We start from the raw sequence: 27,147 nt of genomic DNA, 5'->3' as shown, positions 1-27,147 counted from the left end.
GCACAAGATTCATAACCAATCCATTCTTTACAGTCTCCTTCCTAAGTCTTATGGTGATCTCTCCTCCTGCAATTATTTTGTTGTCTGAATCAATTACATGCTTTTATGTTACTGAATCCTTGGAATATTGCTTAAATATTCATGAGTGCAGGTTCCCCTCCCCTCTTTATACGGAAATTAACTGGCAGGCTTGCCAGTTCTTTGTGTCTGCAGATGTGAATTAGGTTTCCCAGAGGTGTAATTTTATGTCAATAAGCTCAAGATATAGAAATCATTCCTATGAACAGAGTGCAGCATTGTCTGATAAGCAGAAGGGGACTTCAGTTGGTATAGTCAGTTTCCTGCATTTGCCACTACTTCACCCAGTCAATTGTATTAAATTCATTCTTTTGCATAATGGGAATAACATCTACCATGCATGACTTTTTAATTAATATAAAGTGCATTTTTTGTTTTATTTTCAAGTAGATACAAGAATATTTAGGGCTATAAAAATAAATTTCTGCAAACAAAAGCTACTCCAGCTTAGCAAACTGCAACAGTCATTATACCTAGCTTCTACTGAATTGGAAGCTTAAGCACTGTAATTGCCAAAATGGATGCCATTACTCACAGAAGAATCTTTCGTATTCATAACAGTGGAGTGATAGAATATTTTGTTGTCTGATATCAACCATTCTGCAACTAACTACTTAATCTGCAGATGGCATTTTTCAATAAAGCCTTCACCTTCCTCATCAGTCATTTTCCATATAATTTATTTAAAGCATGTATGTGACAATACACATACAAACATGTTTTGTTGTATCAAAGGCCTATTTATAAACCCTGTACCTGGATTTGATTTGATTTAATTCCTTTTCTTTAGTTGACAGTACTGGAATACATAATGGGAAATTTTAGAACCTCCTTTATTAGATCATTATTGGATAATTATTTTTAAAATAATCTATACACTATTAGTGTATAGTGCTAGAATCTAGGCTTTGTAGCATCAGGTTTATTTAATTAGTTATCCATTTCTGTTATGGGAGCATAGTGCTAAAGTAGCATTTATTGGGGGGCGGGGAATCAAATAACAAAGTAAATGTTTAAAATGGCACAAAGCCTATAGTGTCAGCAGGTGATTGCATCACCCTTGTCACCTAAACCTGAGTCAACATGCGTTGGATACGATACATAATGGATGCACTTGCACATAGTCTAATGTTGCTTTTGCATAACTAGGCCTATGTTGATTGGACTTATGTACGTACACAACAGTTTAGATGCACAGGTGGAACAGGTGTAGTCTTTCTCCTCTCCCACACATTGATTACACATGATTTGCCTAGAACATAAAGCATCCTGTAACCCCATACTAAAGGAAATTAGCTTCTGTCAAAATCAAATATATGTATGCATTTCCATAGTGGGTTAGATAATCTTCAGTAAACCCGAGCAAGGCATTTGATTTGTGTACTCCACCCCACTCTCCATCTGTGCAGCTGGGAGAATGCCTGACTAGTTTTACTTTCAATTTCAAAGAATCTTGACTTAGAGGAATCCTGTTTTAAAGCAAACAATAGTTAAACCTCGAGTGGGCAAAAGATCAGCCAGGTTCTGGCTGATTTGCAGTAGATCAGTAATTGCGGCAGGCAATATTTTTTCTGAATCCAAATATGTTAAAGAATAGCAGCAACAAAATGACTCTTCCCACCTTGATTTTGAGATTCAGTTTTGCATGGCTGTGAACTCAGCTCAGTTTTTGTACTCGACAGAGCCAGCACAAGATGTTCTGCTGCCTGAGGCAGAGCCTATAGTGTACGTGTCCCAAGTCTCTTCAGGGCCTCCAACCAGCAATGCCTCGCTTTAACAAAGTTTCCTAGGGAACATAGGGTCCTTCCAGAATGAGGCATTGTGGGTGAGGTTGCCCTGCAGCTGCTTTGCTGTGACAGCAGCAGTGAGTATTATTTAAAGTTTTGAGAAAACTATTAGACTTTAAACACTTTGTAACTTACGGTTTGGAGTTTGGAGATTGGATTTGATCCCCTGCTTTATCACTACCCTAAGGAGTCTCAAAGCGGCCAACAATCTCCTTTCCCTTCCTCCCCCACAACAAACACTCTGTGAGGTGAGTGGGGCTGAGAGACTTCAGAGAAGTGTGACTGGCCCAAGGTCACCCAGCAGCTTCATGTGGAGAAGCGGAGACGCGAACCCGGTTCCCCAGATTACAAGTCCACCACTCTTAACCACTACACCACACCGTGGATTGAAGTTGTCTTGTTAGCAGTTAACCTTTGTTTTAACCAGTATTCCAGGATTGCACATAACTCTAAGCTGAGTTTCTTTGAAACTGTAATTTTTCTTGGCATAAGTCTTGACTGTATGAGAGGAGAAGGGAGAGAGCATCACGCAAAGCCCCACCCCCTTCTTAAACTCACTGAGGCTTCTCTGTGTTGCAGTAAACCATGGTTTCATTTTACAAATGAACCAGACCATTGTGTTGCTGGATTATTTCTTCTAGGACAGTTTGTTTGGTTGTAGACTTGTGCCTTATTATGATATTTTTCATCCAGAGAAGTATGCACTCCCCCATTTTTGAAAAGGAATCTGTTAAATACTATGCAGCATGACAAGAGAATTCACACCGCTGAATTCTTCAGAATGGCCTAGATATGCCTTTTATCTTGCAGTCTTATGTTTCATCAAGAAAGTACTCCTTGTTTACTTTGAAAATCATAGATTTGGTGTCCCTAAGAAAAATAGTCTGTTCACATTTCCTTCACTGGAATATATTGGCAAAAGCATTGTTAAGCTCTCTTAACCCAACGTCTTTAAAAACAACAACAACTAGACATTTTCCTATTTTTCCTTCATAAAGTTGTCATTAGAGGTAAATAATACAAATCTCAATGTAATTTAGTCATCACTAGTTGTGGGTTCTTGTATGTTTTTCTCATTTCCTACTATCTTTTAAGAACACTAAAAAATACATGTAAATGTTGCATTCACAATTTGACATTTACTATTGCATATGCAAGGAGCTGATTTGCACTGCTACCCATTTCAAGAACACAGTGCCAATACTTGAAGTAGTTTGATAATTGAATATTACTCTCGCTTGAAATGTTCTTTCTTAGCAGCTTTTAAATAAAGCATCCTCTTAAATGTATCCTTAATATGAAGCTGTATGACTTTACAGAAGATTTTGACCATACAGTGGCATAGCGTGGGGGGTGCAGGGGGGGCTGGCTGCACCGGGCGCAACATCTGGGGGTTAGGGTTAGGGGGCGCACATCCATGGGTTAAGGGGCGCAAATCCACGGGTTAGGGGGTGCAAATTACTTGCCTTGCCCCGGGTGCTGACAACCCACACTACGCCACTGTGACCATACACATTCTAAACTCATTTTTCCTGCTATCTCAACTGCATATTGGTAGCCTTGGTATTCAAAGACAAACAAATTGAAGAAGTTTCAATTAAAAAAATAGAAACTCAAGTCAATAAGACTTGTTGGACCAAAATGGTGTCGTTTTATGTTTAGAAAGAACAATCATGTCGTGGGCACAATCTTATTGATAAAATGAGCACTACATTAGTTTCCTCCAATGCCTTTGGTTGGCAATAAAGGCATAGTGCTTGCTTAACTGAGAGACAGTAATGTGAAGTAATGGCTGGTTTTCTTTGATTTAGATATTGTACATGAAAATCTGAAAATGGGATCAGATGGTGAAAGTGATCAAGCTTCCGGAACGTCGTCTGATGAAGTCCAATCCCCTACAGGTGTTTGCCTCAGAAACCGGATACACAGAAGGATTTCCATGGAGGTAATACTCCCCCATGGGAAACTATATTATGTTAACAAGAGACTTGGGATCTGTTTGCCTGGTTTTAACTACTTCCTTTCTTGTCAGTTAGTTTTAGAGTAAATTCATTGATGTTCACTATAATTAGCTGGTAGTTACTGAAGTAGCAATTAACTTTTTTCATGCTTTTTCCAAATTATCTTTGATAGTGTTGTGAGAACTTCTTGTAAATAAATCATCTAACCCTTTAGAGAGTTGGTATGCGAATATGTCAAAGTGTACAGTGATTAACTCTCCTTGTCTGAAGGCTGGGCCAGTGTACTTTAATTTACCCTTCCAGAGAAGAATGGTCAACCAACTTGAATGGCCACGTTTAGTTCCTGAGTCTGCCCTTTTAAGGAGAATGATTGTTTTGCATGTCAGCTTAATTTTTAAGACTGTCTATTTTTTTTAAATAGCTTCGCTTTCAGTTTTCTCCTGTTCTCCTTAAGTTTTCCCTCCTTTTAGTTTGTTTGAATTAATGTAGTTTTTCCAGGGCTTATCAGTGCCCATAGAGCTCCTGTTCCTTTGCCCCCTAAATGGGTAGCATGCCCCCATCATAAGAATGCAGGAAGAGTCCTCCTGAAAGGATAGGTTTTCCTGATCTTTGAATTCAGATTCCTTCTATTCTTGCTGTACTGCAAGAGGCGTGAAATGAGTCGATGGAAGCATGGTCATTGACACCTTAAATCCTGGAATTGTCCAGCCATTCTGGCCATCCCAATGTCCCTCTGAGTTCCCTGGACTTGACAAAGGGCACCTCAAACAATCATAACCCTCAGAATTTACTTGGGGTTCCTGGACAAAGTCTAGGAAGTTTAAGCACCTTCTGGTGCCCCTCTTGGAGGAACTGAAGTTGGCAGGGAAAGGAGGTCGCAACATGACTGTAAATGCTTCTGCTCTGAGCGGGAAGAGATTTCCTCAGCTACACCTGTCTCCAAGATTGGAAGGGAATTTCTCTCTGGAAGGAAATATTGAAGTTGGTTCAATATTGAAGGTCTCTGTCTGGAGGCACCCACAGCTTTCCTGTTGCACAACAAAAGGCCACTTTTCTATTGGTAAACGTATTTACCTCCAGTGACTTGGTGAGTGTAATTAAACTGGGAGCAAGTGGGAGGCTAACTTCCAATGTTGTAATTCCAATCCTAAATGAGACATCTGCTGCTGGTGGAGAGAGCGTGGGGGGGGGGGGGAGGAGAATCCCAAGCACATTTAGTTTGACCCAAAGAGACATGGTGTTGAAAATTCCAGATGCTCAAAATTGCCCAGAAGCATCGTGAAATAAAAACATGTGAAAGATGTAAACATAATATAGGCCTGGGGGGGTGGTATTGATGATATATGTGGGTCCATTCCAAATCTATATCTGTGAGGTTAGAAGCTACGAGAGTAAACCTGGTCAGACCATAGGTCTTTTTCCACATCGTCTGGGTGAATGCCACATCATCCTAGGATGGAGAAGTATAGGTCAGGGGCTAGTTTGTGTGTGAGTTTTTGCCTGGGTGGAAACTAGACAGAAAAGCTTGGCTTTCCTGTGGACTGACTCCAAATCTATGGCTTTGAGAACTGCCCAGTTGGAGTGATAACACTGTGAGCCCTGGAGTCTCTTGCTGCTCGGAGACAGGGGTGTCTGATTTTGGTACCAGGGCATTTTAAATAAATATTCTCAGATTTTGTGCTGTGAAGAGCACCAAATGTTGCTGGGGGGAAAGCACTACACCCTAGTGTGGCCAGATTTTGGAACTTTCTTCAGGAGTTTGTTTTGCCCTCGTCAACTTTCATTTCCTGGCATGCAGACTCTTGAGCAAAGATGGGGAACTTGCGGCCTTCAGGATGTTGTTGGACTACAACATGTAATTAGCAGGACATGAGTTAACTGTTGACCATATAGTGATGGCCACAGATTCCCTTCCCTTGCCGCTTACTAATCTGCATAACACTTCAGAAACTAAACACAATGGGAGAGTTCTAGACTCAGCTTTTCAGTCTTCCTGTTTAACAAACGGAATCTTGTATGATGGTAAACAAAGGGAGGAAAGAATACTTAATTTCCTTCATTTATAAGGCTTTGTATGCATGCCAGCCATCCTACCTGGAGAAAAATTGCAGCAAAACTGAGATGTAACTAGTTGATATTTTTAATATACTAGGGCAAAACTTACTTTAAAGTCAACTTCTTTATTGTAGAACCTTACAAAGTTGTTGCCCAAAAGAAAGTCCAAAAGAACTTTGACAAATATAATTTTGCTTTTTGGATTCAATTCAGGACACATTTTTCCTATTGATTTGTGCGGCAACTTGCCCATTTCACCTGTTTGAGTTTATGTACTAAGAATGCAAAAAGCAGCCTTGACATTCACTTTAGTTATTTCCCTCCAAATTAAGTATCCAGACTGAAAGCCTTTTACATTTAGCAGTTTGAAAATGATGCACATAATTCTCATAATTAAGTTCATCAGATAAACTTTGGAAACATTTTCCTCACAGACTGTCGGTTCTTCCATTTCTTCCCTCCGCTACCAAATTCAAAATACGTGTTTCTAATGCCATTGAAATTAGAATGACATGATTTAATTACACGTCTGTTGGCAAGCACAATCAATGATGTCAGTGCTGGCAAGATGTCTGGGTACTCTGAAAAATGAGGCTGTTGATAACAAGTTAGAGATTGCAAGGATAAGTTTGGACAATATCTACTTTTCAGAATTATTTTATTGTATAATAGATGAGACCACTTGAGTGGTGACTCCTCTTATTGAACTGGAATGTCTTTAAATTGTGATGCCAGTAGCATGTATAGCAGTTAAAAGATTCTGCTGGGGTTATTACAGCAGCTTTCTGCAACCTGGTGCTCTCCAGATTTTTGGCTTACAACTCCCATCAGCCCCCAGCACTGGTTGTAGTCAAGAACATCTGAAGGACTGAAGGTTGGAGAAACCTGTTTTGTCTGTCCTACACAGACAGTAGTACATATACTATATGCTAAATAGATTGCTCACTGGGACAAGACAGTTTGAGCATATTACACTGATTCTGGTCTGACCAATCAGTTTCTGGACCCAATTCAAGGTGCTGGTTTTGACCTATAAAGCCTTAAACGGCTCAGGTCTGTAGTACTCCCTCTCTCCATGTGAACCTACCAGAACCTTAGGTCTATAAGGTCCTTCTTTGTGTGCCTCCTCCATGAGAGGTCCGAAGGGGGCAACACAATAATGGGCCTTTTCTGTAGTGGCACCTTCATTATACACCTTTAGGCACCAGGCGAAAACACTCTTCTTCAACTAGGCCTTTGGTTGATTGACATCCACTGCCCTTTTAAATGTGTTGTGGGAGGGAGGATTATTGGTTTGTTTTTGTTTTTATTTTGTATTTTGTTAGTTTTTATATTGTAATTTTATGTTGTGAACCACCCTGAGATCTATGGTTGAAGGGCGGTATACAAATTTATTTATTTATTTAATAATAATAATAATAACCAGTAACTTTTGTTCTAATCTCCATACTCCCCTTCATTCCATGAGCAACATACTGTCTAAGAAGGGTGTTCAGTCAGACTATGATCTTCTTTTCTCTTATATAGAACATAATTTTTCAAATGTGTAATCTTTTTCACATATCCACTAAGCACATTTTTTATTTAAAAAACAAACTAATTACAACTTAGTTTAAAAAATGTCTGTATTAAATTGTTAGGTTTTCATTCACAGTTTTGAGTTCTCTTACAGTTTGAAGATCTTATTATATTTAGCTTTCTGTCCATTTATGAGGTAATGATTTCTCCATGAGTGTGTTTGGAGTGTTCCGAAGTTGAGCTCTTAATGCTTACTGACCTTTCTGAGATGTGTTCTGCTTCAGATGTGTTAGAAAATTTAATTTATGCAAAATAGATTTGCTGGAGAAGGCTGTGTGGTTTAAAGTGGCTCCCATGTCTGTGAATGACATGATTAACTTGATAGGCAATGTGTTCCTTTGATCAGCAGTTTTCAGATTGTGTGGTGAGCCTGGGGATGAGGTAGTGAACATAAGACGCTTGGAAATGGAGTGAAGTTGAAAGGAGGGAAAGGATCCTTGAGCACATAGAACCTGAGGCACTTTACTGCCCAGCAGAAGCTATTTAGCAGTGCCTAGGGAGCGGGTGGTGCTGTGCTTTAAACCACTGAGCCTCCTGGGCTTGCTGATCAGAAGGTCGGTAGTTCGAAGCCCCGCGACAGGGTGAGCTCCTGTTGCTCTGTCCTAGCTTCTGCCAACCTAGCAATTCAAAAGCACACCAGTGCAAGTAGATAAATAGGTACCGCTGCAGCGGGAAGGTAAACGGTGTTCCCGTGCACTCTTTGTTTCTGTCATGGTGTCCCGTTCTGTCAGAAGCAGTATAGTCATGCTGGCCACATGACCCGGAAAGCTGTCTGTGGACAAACGCCGACTCCCTCGACCTGAAGCGAGATGAACGCCTCACCTCATAGTCACCCTTGACTGGAGTTAACCATCCGGGGGTCCTTTACCTTTTTTGCCTTACCTATTTAGCAGTGCAGCAGCCCAACCCACTGTGACATCCACTGTAAAGAGGAAGGGAACAGAGCTAAGTGTCAGCTTCTCCCCTCTCATGCCTTCTTCCTTGGCTGGCTGGAGCATGGGATATACTCTTCTCATGCTTATGTTACATAAGTGTCCCAAACCACTGATCTTTATCATGCAGCAGTGGACTTGCACATGTCTTGCGTGCCAAAGAAATAATGGGTGGTGTGTTCCAGGGCTTCAGTAACACAGAAAACAACTGTATCAATTTTTTACTGTGAAGTTAAGCTGGAAAGGTTCTTAGGACCCCTTAGTTGAACCCAATTGTAAATGAAAGCAATTTTGGGAAGATCAGTTGTCATCCACTATAAAAAATAGTAGAGGTGCACACTTATGGGAAGTTCAATGCAGCCTTTTTACATAAGGTGCTCAGGTGTGAAAAAGGCCAGAGGCTCTTGTACCTTTAATAGTTGCACAGAAGAGGCAGTTTCGCTGTGCATGGCAAGTCACAGTCGCTGAAAACACCTCTTCTACACATCTATTAAAGATGCATAAGCCCCTGTTTTCTTTTGGCATCTGCAAGACCAGAGAAGTTTGAGGAGCCCCATGCTATTTAATTGGCATGACCATTATTACTCTTTGTAGTATTTAATCCTCTCTTTTAAATTTTAGTAGAGCCCTTCATTTTTTAAAATTCAGCAGAACATTAAACAAGCAAGTGCAATAAACATTGTGATGTCAGCCACTCACAAGTCATTTTGTGCTGCAGAAAAATTGACTTCCTTCATGAGGGAAGTATTACTCATTGCCATTAGCTGAGTGTGTTCCTGACATGGCATGATACAGTAAAACAACAAAATGGTGCTCCATGATTCATGTTTGAAAATTGTCTGGTGCCTACACATAGATTAGTGTCATGGCCTATATGCCTTTATTTGGGCATCCTGATCTTTTGCTATTTTATTTACCTTACACGTTACCTTTGCAACAAAACAAATAATGTTTACGGTCCTTAAAACCCACAGTTGTTTGGGATCTGAAGGTTTCTTCTGCTCATACAGTTGCCATTTTACACCTTGCTCTGAAGTCTTGAGCAAAGTAAGTGAAAGCAACCCAACATTACTTTCAACAGTACAAGATTTTGTGTGTCTGCAAGTATCCTGAGAAAGGGCTAAGTTGTGGAAGTTACAATCCTTATATTTCAAAGACGGTAGAAGTTACTGTTCTTATGGTACAGTACTTTAATTTGTGCATCCAGTTCACTGCAAGTGTTCCAGTTCTGTCATGTTACAAAAATGCAATGTGATAAGTTAGCTTGGAAAAATACTGAGAGAAAGGAGAGCTCATGCTCTATAATAGTACATACAGTAATACAAAAACAGTAAGAAAAGTGGACCCATGTGTATGGCATGGACTCATAGTTTCTTGCCATGTTGGAAGACGCAATTAAATATTTACATACTATGTATGCTCTTATTTGTAAGGCTGTGGGGCCTTTAGGGTCAGCTTATCAGGAAATTAAACGGCAGAGCAAACAGCATCGTGGAACAAACAAGGCATATTAAATCCTCTTTGCTGAGCAGCAGCAGTGTAACTTATTAGCAAGCAGCTTGTGGCTGTTGCTGACATGATGTCTTCCTGATGCTAGTTGAAACTGGTGAGATGGCTGATTCAGTCTGATACTTACACAAGAGAGCAAATCACTTTCATTTGACCTATAATGGATTCTCTGGGCAATCAAGCTGACATCTACAAACTTTGAAGCTCAATCTTTACCCCCTCTTCTCATTGGTAATGTTACGGGATCCTGATGACCATGGCATGTGGGCATTCGCTTTCCATTTATTCTCTCTCTCTCTCTGTGATAGCATTGCAGTAGCAAGGACAATACTATAGTTAGAGTCAAATAATTAAGTGCCTGTCCTCATGATTTATTATGTGCTTCTCAGCTACTGTAATAAGGAAGATTTGGGAACCTGAAGCAATTATTTTAGGCTTCTAGCCTCTTTGCCAGTTGTTTAATAATTTATCTTTTTGTGCTTTCTGTCCAGTGAGGTGCACCTATATTATTAAAGCTTACATTGCACTTTTCTGGAAAGTGTATCCTCTTCTTTGCCTTCAGTCCTCATCTCTCTTTTACTTTCTGCTTCTATTCTTTCACATCTCTTCTTTCTTTATAACTTACTTTGCTGCTTCTTCAACAGTTTATTATTCCCTGGCTCTCAATAATTCTGTCTGACAGCCAAGAATATGAACTATTTTAAAAACATTGGATTATGTCTATAAACATCACTTGTCAGCTTCAGGCCAGGTTAGAGTTATGCCTTATATCTTTCCAGACAGTCCCTCTCGTTCAGTAGCAATTCAGGCCCAAACCCAATTTAAGCTTGAAGAGTTTGAAACTGTTATCAAGTGCTGATAATCCATTTTGAAAACTGTCGCAGTTTGGAAGAAGTTGCCAAAAACTGGTGTGCAAGTGTACCTTATTACTGATAAACCTTCCTAGCTGTTGGAAGCTGTCTAGAAGTTAACTGCTGCCTGCTGTCCACAACAGTGTTACGTTTATAAATCTGAATACAGTGGTACCTCGGGTTACATATGCTTCAGGTTATGGACTCCGCTAACCCAGAAATAGTACTCAGGTTAAGAACTTTGCTTCAGGATGAGAGCAGAAATTGTGCTCTGGCGGTGTGACAGCAGCAGGAGGCCCCATTAGCTAAAGTGGTGCTTCAGGTTAAGAACAGTTTCAGGTTAATAACGGACCTCCAGAACGAATTAAGTACTTAACCCGAGGTACCACTGTATAGGAATATAATTGAAATACTTACTGTACCTAAAAGGGCAGATAATATAAATCTGAACTTTGGTACAAGTCCATTTGGAGTCAGAGTATCAGATTTGACCTTTATCTTGTTCCAGGTTAAGTAATAGTTGAGTTATGAGAACACCTTTATGAGAACACCTAGGACACACTTCAGTGGCAGGGTGAGGGGAAGCCTAGAGCATGCCAGACTGGTAAATTACATTGCAGAAAAATGTGGTGCTAATGGACTCAACCCAGAACTTGGTCAGAATTTTTTTATTTAGAGAATGGAATATTAGGAATCTTGGGCTCCAGAGGTTACCTTTGCCTCTGCCAAGTATCGTCAGTCTGTGAGGTCCATTTGAGAGGAAAAGAAACTCAAGAATACTTGCTAATGTATGTCATCAAACTGTGAGTGTCTGAGAAGGTTTGAATATGACTCTTCTTAAGCATTATGGAGACGGCCTTCATGCCTGAGCACCTGCTGACAGTTACCATATTTTAGGTCTGTGTGTTTACACATATACCGCATTTTTCACTCTATAAGACTCACCAGACCGCAAGACGCACCTAGTTTTTGGAGGAGGAAAACAAGAAAAAAAAAATTCTGAATCTCAGAAGCCAGAACAGCAAGAGGGATCACTGCGCAGTGAAAGCAGCAATCCCTCTTGCTGTTCTGGCTTCTGGGATAGCTGTGCAGCCTGCATTCGCTCCATAAGACTCACACACATTTCCCCTTACTTTTTAGGAGGGAAAAAGTGAGTCTTATAGAGCAAAAAATACGGTATATGGAACACAACAGATTTCAACGATATAAGTAGTTACTTGGGTGTAAGTCTAGCTGGGCTTGATGGGGTTACTTCAGAATATGGGCTCATACTCTGAAGCACATCCTCTTTTGCAGTAATGCAAATATAGATTTGTTTCGTTGAAGCAGTTGAGATGTGTAGTGCAACTGCAGTTCTCTTTGGAAACAAGTTGTTTTGAGATTTACTGGTTCTTGGAGATAGTGTCCAATAGCAAGTTGACCTAACCTTGGCATAACTATTAGATATATGCTGCTTCCTTCACATTAGTATTTTCAATTATCAAACATTGAAATGTTCTTTGAATCAACTCTATATTTGATTGGTGTTTGTTTTTGGGGTTTTATTAATTACTTGTGCCCTTCTAACACTGGTTGTTAACTTCCTTAGGACCTGAACAAGCGTTTGTCACTACCTGCAGACATCAGGATACCAGATGGATATCTTGAGAAGCTACAGATAAACAGTCCACCGTTTGATCAACCAATGAGCAGACGATCTCGCAGAGCATCCCTGGTAAGTTGCTGCTGACTTTTCTAGTTGACAGATACTCTGGTAGCACCTGAAATGTGTTGTGGCATTTGATTGTAACTAGCAGTGTTTGTGGTCTGCTGCATAGCAGTGTGGCACATCTGCTACTGTCTTTCACATTGCTTGATTTTTTTGGACTCAGTTCCAGTAGTTTCTTCTGCTCCTCTCTATACTTAGGATACAGATACCTGACCACTTTAAGTGACCTCTTGCACATCTGCCATAGTGGTCACCAAAAATATGGTCAGCTCATTAACAGCTGCCAGAATAAATGTCTTTGTGTACATTTCATGTACTTATATCTTTGGTATATGCACAGGGAAGATAGATAATTATTACTAGTGTTATTTATAATTTAGACTTTAATTTAAAAAGAACATAATGCTGGGCTAGAAAGTGGGTTGGGTGATTGTGGTTGTGGCATTTGTTTTCTAAATATCACTGTTATTATTGTTCTTCACATCATCATCCCTTTCCCCTGCTGGTTTGTTCATGCTTATTTTTATTTGGAATGATGATGCCAAAGCTCTGTCTGCACCGTGGGTTCCTGCCAATGGTATACCCAACTGTGAGCTCTTCCCCGGCACCTCGCACTTGAAACTTCTCATATTATGTGTCCCTGTGGAATCATAAATTATTAAATGCCCTAGTTATAAGTATTCTGTGATTTATAAAAACATGCCTCAGACAAGGGGAGACCGCAGCAGTTGCAGTCTGCCTTCTATACCATATTAAAATGAAGTTCTGCTGAAAGCACTAGTGTCACAGCATTGAAAGAGTTGATAAAATGCAAAGCTTATTGTTTCAGGGTGAGCTTAATCATTGAGTAGAACTTTAAAAATACTTTTTTTGCCTAGAACATTGTTTCTTGTTTTAAGTCGGTTTTTATTCATAGCATTTATTTATAGCAATCATGCTGGCTTTGTTTTAAACTTGGAGAAAATATTATGTATAAATACTTACTTCTGCCAATTGGAGGTAGGGTAGCTCTTGTTTACATTGCAAGTTATCCCAGACATAAGTGACGAGGGCCTGCTCGTCATAAAATAATCAGTCTCACGCCAGAATGGATTGAAAGGGCCTAACCAGCCTCAAAGCTTAACTGCTCAAAAGCTGCTGCAGCCCAACATTTATTATGAACAGTAAAAAACTTACAACATTGTATCAACTCTGCAGATAAGTACAATACCATACATGGAAATCACCCAATTATCAGGCTACACTATGTGGACCAATCACTGGCCTAGCATGAGGTGTTCACGCGCTGATCATGCCCAGCACAGCCTGCCCTGCCAAAAGGTCAGGCTGCAGTAAATTTCCACCCATGCGCCTATTTTACCACATAGGCATTAACAACCATTTCCCTACATGCCCTCTTTTCTTACTTGTTTTATGAAAAATAAAAATTTTCTTAACAAAACCTAAGCAAAATCATTTGTCTCATTTTCTAAACGCTTATATCTTGCGACATAAATTCTTCTTGTCATCCCTGTGGCGGGTTGCGGCCTGCACCACCACGTGGTGCATTGGGCAAACAAAGAGGGTAGGCATTGAATGCAGCAACACAACACAATGAATCCTGCAACAAGCAAAATTACAGTTAGCAAAAGTTTTCTTAACCATGCTCTATTAGGTAACCAGGAAGACAGCCATTCCCATGGATCAAAACCTTCGGGTGGATTCAAAGGATTATGGGCTATCATTTGTTCCATATAATCAATAGTAGCAGAAATATTGGCCGATTGATCAGATATATACATACAACAATGGGAATGAATTAAGGCACAAACTCCACCTTTGGAAGCAAGGATTACATCTAAAGCAAAATGATTTTCAAGAGTCACATCTCTCATTTCTGACATTTCTTTGTTAATTAATTTTAAAGCCAAGATAGTAGATTTAAACAAGGCTTCAGTCCAATTAGCCAATTTGTGCAGATCACGGTAATTCATAGCTGCACCTAAAGAGGGCAGGAGAGATCTAGAGATGGCTGTCCCTGTATATCGAGAGATAGGTGAATGCACTTCTCTTTTATTACGCAAACGAACCACTGGGAGCTTGTCCATTTTATACACCAGGGGTATGACTACTCCTAAAGTGCAGGTTCCAGAAAAGGCAAAGGGGATTTCTTTGTAGGCTCTTGTGCCACAAAATAACCATAAATCAGATTGAAGCAAACATGTAGATTTACTGCTTTTCTTCATCCAATCAAACCAAACATAAAAATCTCTACACGCAGCCTGTTGTTCATAAGTCATGTTGGTCGTGACATTATTAACTAAAACTTTTGGCCTACCACTCATAGTGGTAACGTTAAGAAAACAATAAGATCCATTAACATACTCATAGGTCCAATTACAATATGGATAATGACCTAAAAAGTTACTACTATTATGATTGAAAAGAAAACAATAAGACGCCATTTCTACAAGTGACAAAAACACAGGGGGTGAACTAGTACGATTATCTTTCATATTATTACTAATCTTATATGAAGCATTTACTGGAATACCATGCAATAACATACCAGACCTCTTTGATTGAGGAGGGATATGCATACATACCCAACATTCAGAAAGATTAAGTATAGAAGCAAAATGATTTATCTCCCTAACATACGTATTGTTGGTCCAAATCTGATGATAAGGTTCAGGTCTCTGGGCCTTCTGCAAAAGAGCAGCATGACGAAAGCGGCGCTTCACAGTGTCCACAGAGGGGTGATTGGTAGTCATGGTGGCTTCCCAGGGGGGAGGAGGGCCAATGCGGTAGGGATGAAGATGGCCTTTCAACGTGCCAGGAAACACTGGAACAGCTGTGGAAGGTGACTCTATCCAGGGCGCATCAATGTGGCGATGTCTCCAGCTGCAGTGCGGGTTGAGATCAGGTGGAAGGTCATCACTGGCAGACAGCGTAGAATACGATTTCAAGGCGTTGGTGTCTCCTTGGGCGAAGACGAGGCAACAGAAGAGCGCCAAGGTCGAACGCACCGGGCTGGAACCCATCGTATTTCTCCGTCCACGTCAATGGCAGCGAATCCACGACCCCAGGAAATCAAAGAAGTTGGACCCTTCCACTGTGGATCTGGAAGCAACTTATAAGACACTAGAGGGCGCTGCAGTACTTCTTCCTTCCTGAAATGAAGTTCAGCAGGCGTAAAATTCCTATTGTGAGGGTACAACAGATGATTTAAGGTAAACAATACTTGATGTACAACAATAGGTATTTCAGAAACAGTAGCCAAGCGGCCTCCCAATTGCTTATTGAGAAGAGTCTTAAAAGTCAGGTGGGCGTGCTCGACGATCGCCTGCCCTGTAGAGTTGAAGGGAATGCCATGAGTCAACCTTGACCGCGACGTTGCTGTGTGGTGGATCTGCACTGCGCATGAAAATGGCCTACTTTGCCGCATCCAAAGCAAGTTTTATCCTTTGCAGGATTTTGGGACACAGTGCAGGACAAAGCCGTAGCTAAAAGGCGGGCTTTGTGCGTCTCAGTGCCCACTGACTGGCAGGCTTTAAGCATATCTGCAATGGCTGTATTTGGCGTTGTCATCAAAGGGCACAGTGCTTGCTTACAGTCCTCATTTGCATTATCAAACGCAAGCTGGCGGACAATCACTTCTTGGGCCGCTACGTCCTGAACTTGCCGCTTGAGGGTGTTATACAAGCGATCGACAAATTGTCCATAAGGCTCTGTAGGGCCCTGGCGGACGCTGCCCCAACGCGCACCGCACTCATTCTTATCATCAGGCACGGCGGACAGGGCCTCCTGAGCGGCAGCGGTAGTGGCTTCCCAATACATGGGATCAAGGGCTAGCGGCTGGGCGATGGTAAGAAAATTGCCCCCACCCGTCAACCCGTCAAAAACATCAGTATGGGTCAGCATAACAGGGGCTGGGGGTGCAGCGCCAGCGGCGGCAATCGCAGCTTGGTGAGCTGCCTGCGCAACGTTGTTGAGATTGTTGCGAATACCGTCAGCGCGACGTTGGCAAGCCCAGTGCCAAGCTTGTATGAACAAAATCATTTGATGAGGCTGCATTACAGTACGGGCCAACAATTTTATATCTTCTGGTACCAGATTCTGTTGAAAAAGAGTACCAAAAAGTCCCAAGGTATAAGGGGAATGCAAGCCATTGTCCCTGACAGAGGAATATAGTTCTTTTATGAATCTCAAATCAAACTGCTCGTGCCGGGCTGGGCCTCCCCCCGGGGCGCCAGGAACAATTACAGGAAAAAGATTTGGGGTGGCAGAATCAAAAGCCAGCAACGGAGCAGCGGCACGAAGAGATTCCTGAAGAGGAGTGGTAGAGGGCTGTGCAGAAAGCGAAGAAGGTGGTGGAGGTAGTGGTGGGACAGGAGGAGCCGAAGGAGAGAAATCCGGTGGCTTAGGAGGGACATAAACCGGAGGATTCGAAGAAGACAATGTGGGATGCAGAGGCGAAGGAGGAGCCAAAAGGACAGGTGAAACAGGCGACGAGGCAGCCAGGAGGATATTTGCAGGAGTTAAGCTCGACATAGCTTTTTAGACTTTACACCAGGCATGCAAAACTTTGACATTAATTTGAGGATGGTTGTGGAAAAAATGTCCTATTTTTCCCCAGTCTTTTAAATCCCAAGTGCCATCCTGAGGAAACCAGGGGCAGTGGGTGTCCAAAGCTTGAATAAGCGCTTTGAGGTCGGCATCGTGAATGGATCTTCATGAAGGCTTTGAAAATATAGCTTGCAGTCATCCCACACAAACATTTAATTACATGAATGAGCCATAAAAAGCTAAGAAGATCAGAAAGTTGTAGCAACAGCAGGCAAAGACTTTGGAATATTATTTGCAATCGAGATAATCAAGAGGAGCAGATTTTTGAGGAAGAGCTACCTTTTAGTAAGGTTGCTCTGTTATGGTGTTTTCCCCCTTGGATGACAGGAAAGTGAACAGCTAAGGAAAATTGGAAGGTGAAAGTAAGGCTTTCATGGGAGTAGATTAGCTGTTCTTAGCAACAACAGAGGGAGGACACTGTCCTAAATTGTAGAGGCAGAGGCAGGTTGCATATGGTGCCAGGTAGGAGAGTAGTAAGTTTATACCCAATGTTGGGTTTGTGTTGATGTTAGAAGTGTGTATTTAACAGTAGTTACTGATTCACAAATGGTAACTTCCTAATTGTGTGGATTGCGAACTGCCTTGGATTTTTTTTGGGGGGGGAGGGTGAAATGGGAAAAGAATAGAAAATTAATAAATTTGGTTACAGCAATTTTAAAGTCGAAAGAAAAAGCTAGGGTTCTTTTAAGATCCTTTCAGCTGCAAAGAAGTGTTTTTTTAGAAGGGCTGCTTTGTACCTGTCTTGGCACATTCAGATAAATCTATTTCTGTGTGCTTTATAGGATAGCTTGACTATTTCTCCTTCCGTCTCAAGCAATCCTTGTTTGTAGGAACCTGTTTTTCAAGCTGTAGTAGGAAAAATTGTGCCCTCTAATGAGCACAGTGTGCATTTAAAATGGACCATCTCTTACAAGACGCCTTTTCTGCGCCCGCACTCCCCCTTCCACATTTAAAGGAACTTGTAAGCTGAGACCTGGCAGCTGTGTTTGGGTTTGCGGGCAGTGCACGTGCTGCCTCTTTCCTTCTGCTCAGTCCGCTGTGCTCTTCTTTTGAGATGTGCAACAATTTTGTTTTCAAGAAACTCTGCATTCAACTTAGCTTTTCAGATGTGGCACAAACCTTGCTGTTAGCAGAGGGAATCAAGTGTTGTTGTTTTTTAAAAATAGAGTAACAATTTTATGGTCTCCCTTTGAAAACATTTGCATTAAAGGCCTAGCTTAGTGGAGTAAATATTTAATCAGCTTAGCATGTCCTGACAAGTGCAATGTTGTGTTTGTAGCAGTGTATCATCTTGGCACACCTTTAATTCATCTGTCACTTAAGAGCAAGAGTCTATACCTAATGTTTTTAACCCTTCTATGTTTTAGTAATCTAACACTGTGGTCAAATATATTCCAATTTAACCATTGGCTTTTTGTCACAACCACTAGTGGTGCAAGGATCCTCATGATCACATATCCCACCCCCAACTTCTCTTGTGTGGCTGGAAGAACTTCACCAATTCTTAGTTTCCCTTGCCCTGAATGTCTGATTGTCATGTTGTCCAGACCGGGGGTTGTGGTTTCAAAACAGGGTCAGTTTCAAAACGAGCCAACTTCTAACCATGGTTTCTGAAACTGGTTTGTTGAAAGCTAACCAGAGTTAGGACAGAAACCTGGCGTTCATGGAAAGTGCGGTTCAATTTGAGCAAAGTCTTTTTCTTGACTGTGCAGGAAGGGAACTGAGTGCACAATTCCAGGGTTTCCAGCGACTCCCTCCTTGCACACCCATGGTTTAGCATGACCTGCAAATATGTCCTATGAGCTATATATCCAGTTACAAAATTTCACTCCCTTTTTTTGGCCTTGAACAAGAGTTAAATCCAGTCCTCAGTTTCCATTAGTGTAAAATGTTATACAAGCACATGCCATTATTAGGAAAACAGTGGTGCTTCATTTAGCTATATGGGTGCCAATGCTGGTGCTGTCAATAAGGGAGAAATGTTGCCTAGAACGAAGAGAGGAACGTTGCGAAGTACGCAGTGCTTTTTGCCCATAGAAGGTTTGTTGGTTGCTTAATAGGATGCCAAGGCCTGTAAGAAAAGCCAAAAAAGACTTGCAGAAAAGGGTCACTACCTATACTTTTTCTGCTAGCCTGATGTGAGATACAAGTCAGTGAGTTGTATCTCCAATATTTAATGTAAAAAAGGTACTGAGAGCTATTGGTTGTACTGCAAGAGTGCACCTTACAGGGACGGTATCTCAAGACTGTAGTAGTTCCCAATCTTAATTCCTAGTCTTCAAAGCCTCAATGTTAATTTGAGTTTTCTTTCATCTCAGAACATCCTTGAGGTGGTAGTGGGTGGGGTGGGGAAGGAGAGAACTGAATAGTTCAATTCTATTTTATCTTACCTACATAATGTTCATGCAGCTGTTGCCTGTGTTGTTTAAATTGGAGGTTTTGGCCGTGTTGGGGTCATTTAATGGGCTGTTGTGATGGGATAATGAGCTGCTTGTGCGTAAAAGCTTGATCCCTCTGGTGTTTGGCAGTTCAGCCAAACCGAGGCACTAACGGAGCCTCCCAAGGCATGACTCCGTTAGTCGCTGGTAGAATCTGACAGTGGGCGTCTACGAAATTTACGCCAACATAAAAGTTGTTTCACGGACATGCGCCTTCGTGACTCTCTACGTGACAGCTTCCGGCGAAGGGTGGGAGTTGCCAACGGGGGTCTTGTTACCTCTGCACTATTCTCACTAGAAGTATCCCAGAGCCCTCCCTCCTCCGACTCCCCTTTTGCCGGAGCTTCTGCTCTCCCCCTGCTGGTTCCCTCCTCCGCTGCAGAATCTCTCCGAGTCTGCTGGAGCCTCTGCACCAACTCTCTTTCCGATGACAGTTCCCTGACATCCACCTCCCCCTCAGGGCCCCCTTCACCCCCCGCGTCCTCTCCCACTGGCGGTGAGGGCGGAAAGCCCCTAAAGGAACTCTCCTCGTCGTCCGAGGATTCAAACACTTCTAACCATGGCGTACCGTCTCTCTCCCCGTCTTCCTCTTCTTCGTCGGAGTCGGCTTCCTCACCCACCCCTGACTCTGGGAACCCTCCAAACTCTCCTTCCTCATCAGTGGTCCCAAAGTGTTCCCTTCTAAATCGTGCCACGGGTTGCGGGTTTTTTGGGAAACGCCGATGAAATGTTTCTATTAAAACCTCGTCATTGACTACCTCAGCGGGTACCCAAGTGTTTTCCGACTCTACTTCCCCCTCCCATTCTACCAGATATTCCACCTGATCCCCCTTCCACCTGGAATCAATGATTCCTGCCACGTTCATGTCGCGTTCTCTCTCTTCTATCACGGGCGTTCGGGAGACCTCTCTCTCACGCTCCCCCCCCCATTCACGTCCCTCTCGGTTCGGCGACAGTAATGACCTGTGAAATACTGGGTGCAATTTCATGTGACTGGGCAGTCTGAGTTTGAATGCTACTGGGTTTACCTGCTGTATGACCTCAAAGGGTCCCAATCTTTTGGGTTTCAGTTTCTTACAACCCCCCTTGAAAGGTAGTCCCTGGGTGGATAGCCACACCCGGTCTCCCACCCTTATAGTTTCACCTTCCCTCCTATTTTTGTCTGCTTGCTTTTTATATTCTTCCTTGGCTCTCTCTAAGTTAAGTTGTAGCTGACGGTGGATGGCTTCCATCTCTTCAACAAAATGTTCCGCCGCCGGCACACTCCACCTCTCCCCTCCTTCCCCTGGAAATGCCCTGGGATGACACCCATAATTTGCCAGAAAGGGACTCAGCCCTGTGGACACGTTCTCAGCGTTGTTGTAGGCAAATTCTGCCAGAGGTAACTTATCTACCCAATCATTTTCTCGGTCCTTTACATAACACCTCAGGTATTGTTGTAAAATCCCGTTTGCCCTTTCCGCTTGCCCATTTGTTTCCGGGTGCCGGGCAGTGGAGAAATTGATTTCCACGTGCAGTAAGCTCATAAGTTTCCTCCAGAACCTGGAAGTAAACTGTTTCCCTCTGTCGCTGACCACCCTCAAGGGGGCGCCATGCAACCGGAAAATATGCTCTACGAACAACTTGGCGGTTTCCTCCGCTGTGACCGCATGAGAACAGGCTATAAAATGACACATCTTAGTTAATAGATCTACCACTACCATGACCGCCGTTTTGCCCTTGGATTTTGGCAGGTCCGTCATAAAATCTATGGAGACTGCCTCCCATGGCCTTTCTGGTGTGGGTAAGGGTTGTAAGAGCCCCGCTGGCGCCACCCTCTCCCCTTTCGCTCGCTGGCACCTGTCGCAACCCCTGACATATTCCCGTACATCCTCCCTCACCTTGGGCCACCAAAATTCCCTGGTAACCAACCACATGGTTTTGTGCTGTCCAAAATGCCCCGCTGTGGGGCTATCATGCAACTGCTTGAGTACTCTGCCCCTCAGTTCCCCATCGGGTATGTACAGTGCCCCTTTGTAATACAACGCCCCACTCTTTTCTTCAAACCCCCCTGTGTTCTCCGCTGTCCTCCTGAGTTCTCTGAGTTTCTCTTGGGCGTATTCGTCGTTCTCCGTACCCTCTAACAGTTCTTTCTGCCCCACCAAAGCCGCCCCACACACCCAGCGGTCTTCAGGGATTACGTGCCTTGCTTCCGGCGCCCCCTCCCCCTCTAAGTACTCAGGCTTTCTGGAAAGAGCGTCCGCCCTTACGTTCTCGGACCCTGGCACGTAACGAATCTCAAAATTGAATTTGGAGAACTCCTGGGCCCATCTCACTTGTCTCTGGTTCAGCACTCGGGCTGTTCTCCAGTACTCCAGATTTTTGTGGTCAGTCCGGACTTGAACCTTGTGCTGCGCCCCAATCAGCAAGTGCCGCCATCTCCGGAATGCTTCATGAATGGCGAGCAGTTCTCGGTCGTATACTGTGTAGTTCCTCTCGGATTTGTTCAACTTCCGCGAGAAGAATGCACACGGTCTCCATTCAGACGCATCTTTCCCCGGCTGGAGAAGCACGGCCCCTACCGCTCGGTCTGACGCGTCCGTCTCCACTCGCATTGGTTGCCGTAGATCCACGTGCAAAAGTTGCTCCTCCGACGCAAACGCTGCCTTTAAGCGTTCGAATGCCCCTTGCGCTTCTTCCGTCCAAGCAATTTTTTTCTTGCTGCTAAGACAATCCGTGATGGGCGCTGTTAAATGGGCAAAGTTCTTGATGAACTTCCTATAGAAGTTTCCGAAGCCCAGGAACCTTTGCACGTCCTTCTTGGTCTTTGGTGTTTTCCATTCCAGTACCGCTTGAACCTTGCCGGGATCCATAGCCAACCCCTTGTCAGACAACCGGTACCCCAGGAATTCCACCTCCCTGCTATGAAACTGGCATTTCTCCAGTTTCACCCACAGCCGATTTTCTCGCAGTTTGCTCAGTACTTCTCTAACATCTCGCACATGCTGCTCCTCATTCTCTGAGTACACCAGGACGTCATCTAAGAACGCCACGCAGTTCTTGTAGAGCAATGGTCCCAGGACGTGATTCATAAATGATTGAAAGCAGGCGGAGCCCGCTTGTAATCCAAAAGGCATAACTAGGTACTCAAACGCCCCCAAGGGGGTGAACATAGTGGTTTTCCACTCATCCCCCTTCCTCACACGTATCAAGTTATAGGCCCCCCTAAGGTCCAGCTTGGTAAAAATCTTCCCTTTTCTCACCCGTGTCAGAATGTCATCAATTCTGGGCATAGGGAAAGTCACTGGTTCTGACACAGCATTTAGGGCCCTGAAATCACACACAAGCCTGGGTTTGCCCGTGTTTTTTTTGTCCACAAAGAACACTGGGCTGCCCCCCGCCGCTCGTGACTCTCTGATGAAACCTCGCTTGAGGTTCTTGTCAATGAACTCCCTTAACTCCTGCATCTCACGGTCTGACATGGCATACAGCTTGCCCACTGGCAATTGTGCTCCTGGGAGTAAGGTGATTTGACAGTCAAAGGGTCTGTGCGGGGGCAGTTTATCTGCTTCCTTTTCACTGAAGACGTCAACCAAATCAGCGTATTGTGGTGGCACCTTCCCCTTGTCAGTCACTTCCATCCCTGCTAGAGTGGCTCTGGCCCCTGCCTGACCCTCTCCCTCCTTGCAGTGTTCTAGGCAATGTGCTGAACCAAAGGAAACAACCCTCTGATGCCAGCCTACTAGCGGATCGTGTAGTGCCAGCCAGCTCATTCCCAGAATGATGGGAGCTCCTCCCAAGGTGGCTACATTAAACGCTATCAGTTCTGTGTGTCTTGCCACCCTCATAATCATTGGTACAGTCTGTTGGCTCACTTCTCCCCCCAACAGTTCCCTCCCATCAATCGTGGTTACTTGCAAAGGCTTACTTAATGAGAGAGTTTGTATCTGGTGTTCAGCAGCAAACTCCTTACTCATGAAATTACAGGAGCTGCCTGAATCCAATAGCGCTTTTATCTTTAGTGGGTGTCCGTTTGGCAGTTCCAGCAACACCTCTATCACAAGCGCTGGTCTTGGAGGTTCCGGCGTGGGCACATTCACTACTCCCTGGCCTGGCTGCTGTGCCCTGATGTTGGCAACCAGGCGTTGGCTTTTACTTGCTCCTCTATTTCTCCTTCCTCCTTTCCCCCAACAGTTCCCGCCATGCCCTGCCATTCCTTCCTTTGCGGACAAACTCTGGCAAAGTGCCCTGGCTGTTGGCAGAGATAACATCTCTTGGCACTCTTTCCCTCCTTCTTCCGCCCTTCACTGGTGTTTGAAACTGCACGCGCGCGCGCGCTGTTCCCAGTTCCATCGGCTCTGCGGGCGGGAAAGACTGCTCCGGAATCTCTGGAATGCGGAAGTCCTTCCAACGTTCCCCCTTTCCTTCCCGCTTTTCCAAAGCTCTTGCTTCTAGGCGCGCTCCTATGGACAGTGCAGATTTAGTCAGCTGGTCCATAGACTCCGCCCTGGGCGCCCGGGAAAGTTCATCTTTCACAGTCGGAGAGAGCCCTTCTTCAAATAACATTTGAATAGGTTCACTTGCTAGATCCCACCCCAGTCTATGAATAAGCATAGTGAACTCAGTCCAGTACTCACGTACAGATCGGCTCCCCTGTTTGCACCCCATCAACTGCCTCCGCACCACCCCCTGCTCAATCTCGCTGGAAAACATCAAGTCCATGGCACGAAAAAACTTCCTCGTGTCCTTTAAGATATCATTATTGGCTGCCATCAGGGGTCGAACCCAGTCCCTCGCCCCTCCCTCTAGATGGCTAATTACGTACGCCACTCTAGAGTTCTCATCGGTGAAGTCATCAAACAGTAGATTGAGAGCATATTGCATCTCCGTTCTAAAGGCTTGATAGTTCCTGGGATCCCCCCCAAATCTCTGCACCAATCCAGGCACCTTTCTGGCAAGTGGGGCGGTTTTCCCCTTATCCGCATCTTGAGCCCTCCTCTCCTCAAGCCTCGCCGTTTGCAGCGCGAGCTGGACCTCCATCGCTCTGTACCTTTCCTCCAGGCTTGGACCTGCGCCCGCTCCAGCTCCTGCGGTTCCGGCTGGTTCGCTCATGATGCCCTCTGCTTGCACAAGCAGCTTACAAAGACTGTCAGATTGCTGTGATGGGATAATGAGCTGCTTGTGCGTAAAAGCTTGATCCCTCTGGTGTTTGGCAGTTCAGCCAAACCGAGGCACTAACGGAGCCTCCCAAGGCATGACTCCGTTAGTCGCTGGTAGAATCTGACAGTGGGCGTCTACGAAATTTACGCCAACATAAAAGTTGTTTCACGGACATGCGCCTTCGTGACTCTCTACGTGACAGCTTCCGGCGAAGGGTGGGAGTTGCCAACGGGGGTCTTGTTACCTCTGCACTATTCTCACTAGAAGTATCCCAGAGCCCTCCCTCCTCCGACTCCCCTTTTGCCGGAGCTTCTGCTCTCCCCCTGCTGGTTCCCTCCTCCGCTGCAGAATCTCTCCGAGTCTGCTGGAGCCTCTGCACCAACTCTCTTTCCGATGACAGTTCCCTGACATCCGTGTATAGAGTTTTTCTTTTATTTACTTTCATTGGGGTCTACCTGTGTGAAGTTCCTTTTTTCTGTTTCCTTTCACATTGATAACGCTTATAGTGAAATCCTCACATTTATTTTTAAAAATTGAAGTTGAAACAGCCCTTTACTGTAGGTGAATGCACATTATGAAACAACTCTGGTTAGGAGGAAATGTTACACATATTTAATACCATTTTGGGGGCCCAACTAAGTAGGAGAGTTAAATGAGTACGATTAGTTCTGTTAACAGACTTATAGTAGATAAGCCCTGTTGATTATAAAGTAAGTTTTTGTCATTAGGAGAAAAATGAAAGCTGGCTCCATTTAAATAAATAGCAAAAGATCCCCACAATTAGTAACCAGTCATGTAGGGAAAATAGCTTTGAATGTCTGTCAGCATGGTTTCATCAGCCATTTGCAGATAATTGCTGACTTTTGCTTTATGCTAGACAGCCCTTACCTCAGCTGATTAGTATTCTGATAGCATTTGATGTGGGGACACAGCATTTCCTTGCAAAGGGTAGCAGCATCACATTCCCTCGCTGCATGGCAAGGCTGGTTGTGCTACCCCTCACCCCGCCCCCAGTGACTCTTGCTTTTTCTCCTGCTTATTCTTCCTCCTGCCAATAAAGTCTGGTAATAGATGCTGCAAATGTAGTCCCTGTTTAGGTGAACATGAAGGGTAAAAAGCAAATGGGCTAGCAGTATGCATGCATGAACATTTCCCATCTACACAGAGTGAGAGCTTTAACCCATAGGCCAAGGTTGGTGTCTTTCTCCTCAGGGCCTCATGTCAGGGCTAAGAGGCAGGAGCTGCTAGTATGATTCAGGGGCATCCATGACAACAGCAACTTCATTTCACTGACATGCTGTATCTGGGATTGTATAAAGCTCATTTGTAGGTACAGTGGTACCTCGGGTTAAGAACTTAATTCGTTCTGGAGGTCTGTTCTTAACCTGAAGCTGTTCTTAACCTGAGGTACCACTTTAGCTAATGGGGCCTCCTGCCGCCACCACGGCACCAGAACACAATTTCTCTTCTCATCCTGAAGCAAAGTTCTTAACCCAAAGTACTATTTCTGGATTAGCAGAGTCTGTAACCTGAAGCGCCTGTACCCTGAGGTACCACTGTACTTTGCTGCCCAGTCCCTCCCTGAGTGTCAGCCACCTTGCTGCCACCATTTGCATTGTTCATATCCCACTGCATGATTCTGCTCTAGATAATTAGTTCAGGATTGTTTTGCAGTGACCTAAGAGGGTGCGAGGAACTGACGTTGCTATTTGTCTTTCTGTGTTTAGCTTCCCATCCAGTCAGCCTTGCCAACTGAAGTGTGGTTAATGGGGGGCATTCAGTTGTCATGTTTATCTGGCCCCCTTTTTGCCTGATTTAAACAGGACCTTGTGATTGTTTTATTTCTGCAGACTTCCCCCACCCCCAAATAAGTCTCTGATAATGGTTTTTAGTTCCATATACTAAGTAATTTAAACTCTTATTTTTTATCAGAAGGGTCATCTGTTTTTTCCATCCTACTCTTTCTCTGCTGCAGTAAATGGAGCACTGTAGAAACCCACATACAACACGATCTTAAGCCTGTCACTAGGGCTCCCTCCCTAGGAAGTTGATTAGAATCATAGCATGGTTTGTGATAGGAGCACAAATAATGAGAAACATTTACTACCACTTTTTAAAAACAAAATTCTGTAAAACCTTCCCTAAAGGCTGGTAGTCTTTTGTTTCTCTTAAGGACTGTACTGTGTGCATACTATAGTTCCTTCCCATTTCCACTTTGTTTATACTTATGTATAAATAGATTCCCCAACAGAGACAGCAATAAAGCTTTGAGGCAACACAACATTCTCTGTTATGTATAGCTTCAGTGCACAGGAGAAGCAATATGCAGGATTACTGAAGATAATGAGTTGAAGTCTCTTAATAATGCACTTTTTGCAAGCAGAGTACAGGAATTGCAGTTAAGAGGAGGTGTGAAAGCAGGACTCTAGTCCCACTACTGGGTCGAGGGAAGAATAGCAATTACCCAGCAAAAGTTAGTTTCAGAAATGGCACTGAAAATTAC

General features: G+C 43.6%; 1 protein-coding gene across 1 annotated transcript in view; it reads left to right on the top strand.

The window, feature by feature from the left end:
• The window catches only part of CDK17 (cyclin dependent kinase 17), a 56,096-nt gene that overhangs the window by 11,673 nt on the left and 17,276 nt on the right, over positions 1-27,147 (top strand). The window contains exons 4-5 of the mRNA XM_081928510.1: positions 3,677-3,810; positions 12,340-12,465. Of these exons, the coding sequence (XP_081784636.1) occupies positions 3,677-3,810; positions 12,340-12,465 (260 nt within the window). The remainder of the gene's footprint in view (positions 1-3,676; positions 3,811-12,339; positions 12,466-27,147) is intronic.

Source organism: Podarcis melisellensis (assembly GCF_964234715.1).
Source record: "Podarcis melisellensis genome assembly, chromosome: 10".
NCBI lineage: Eukaryota > Metazoa > Chordata > Lepidosauria > Squamata > Lacertidae > Podarcis > Podarcis melisellensis.
Note: the sequence above shows the minus strand (reverse complement) of the source record. Positions and strands in the feature narration are given on the sequence as shown.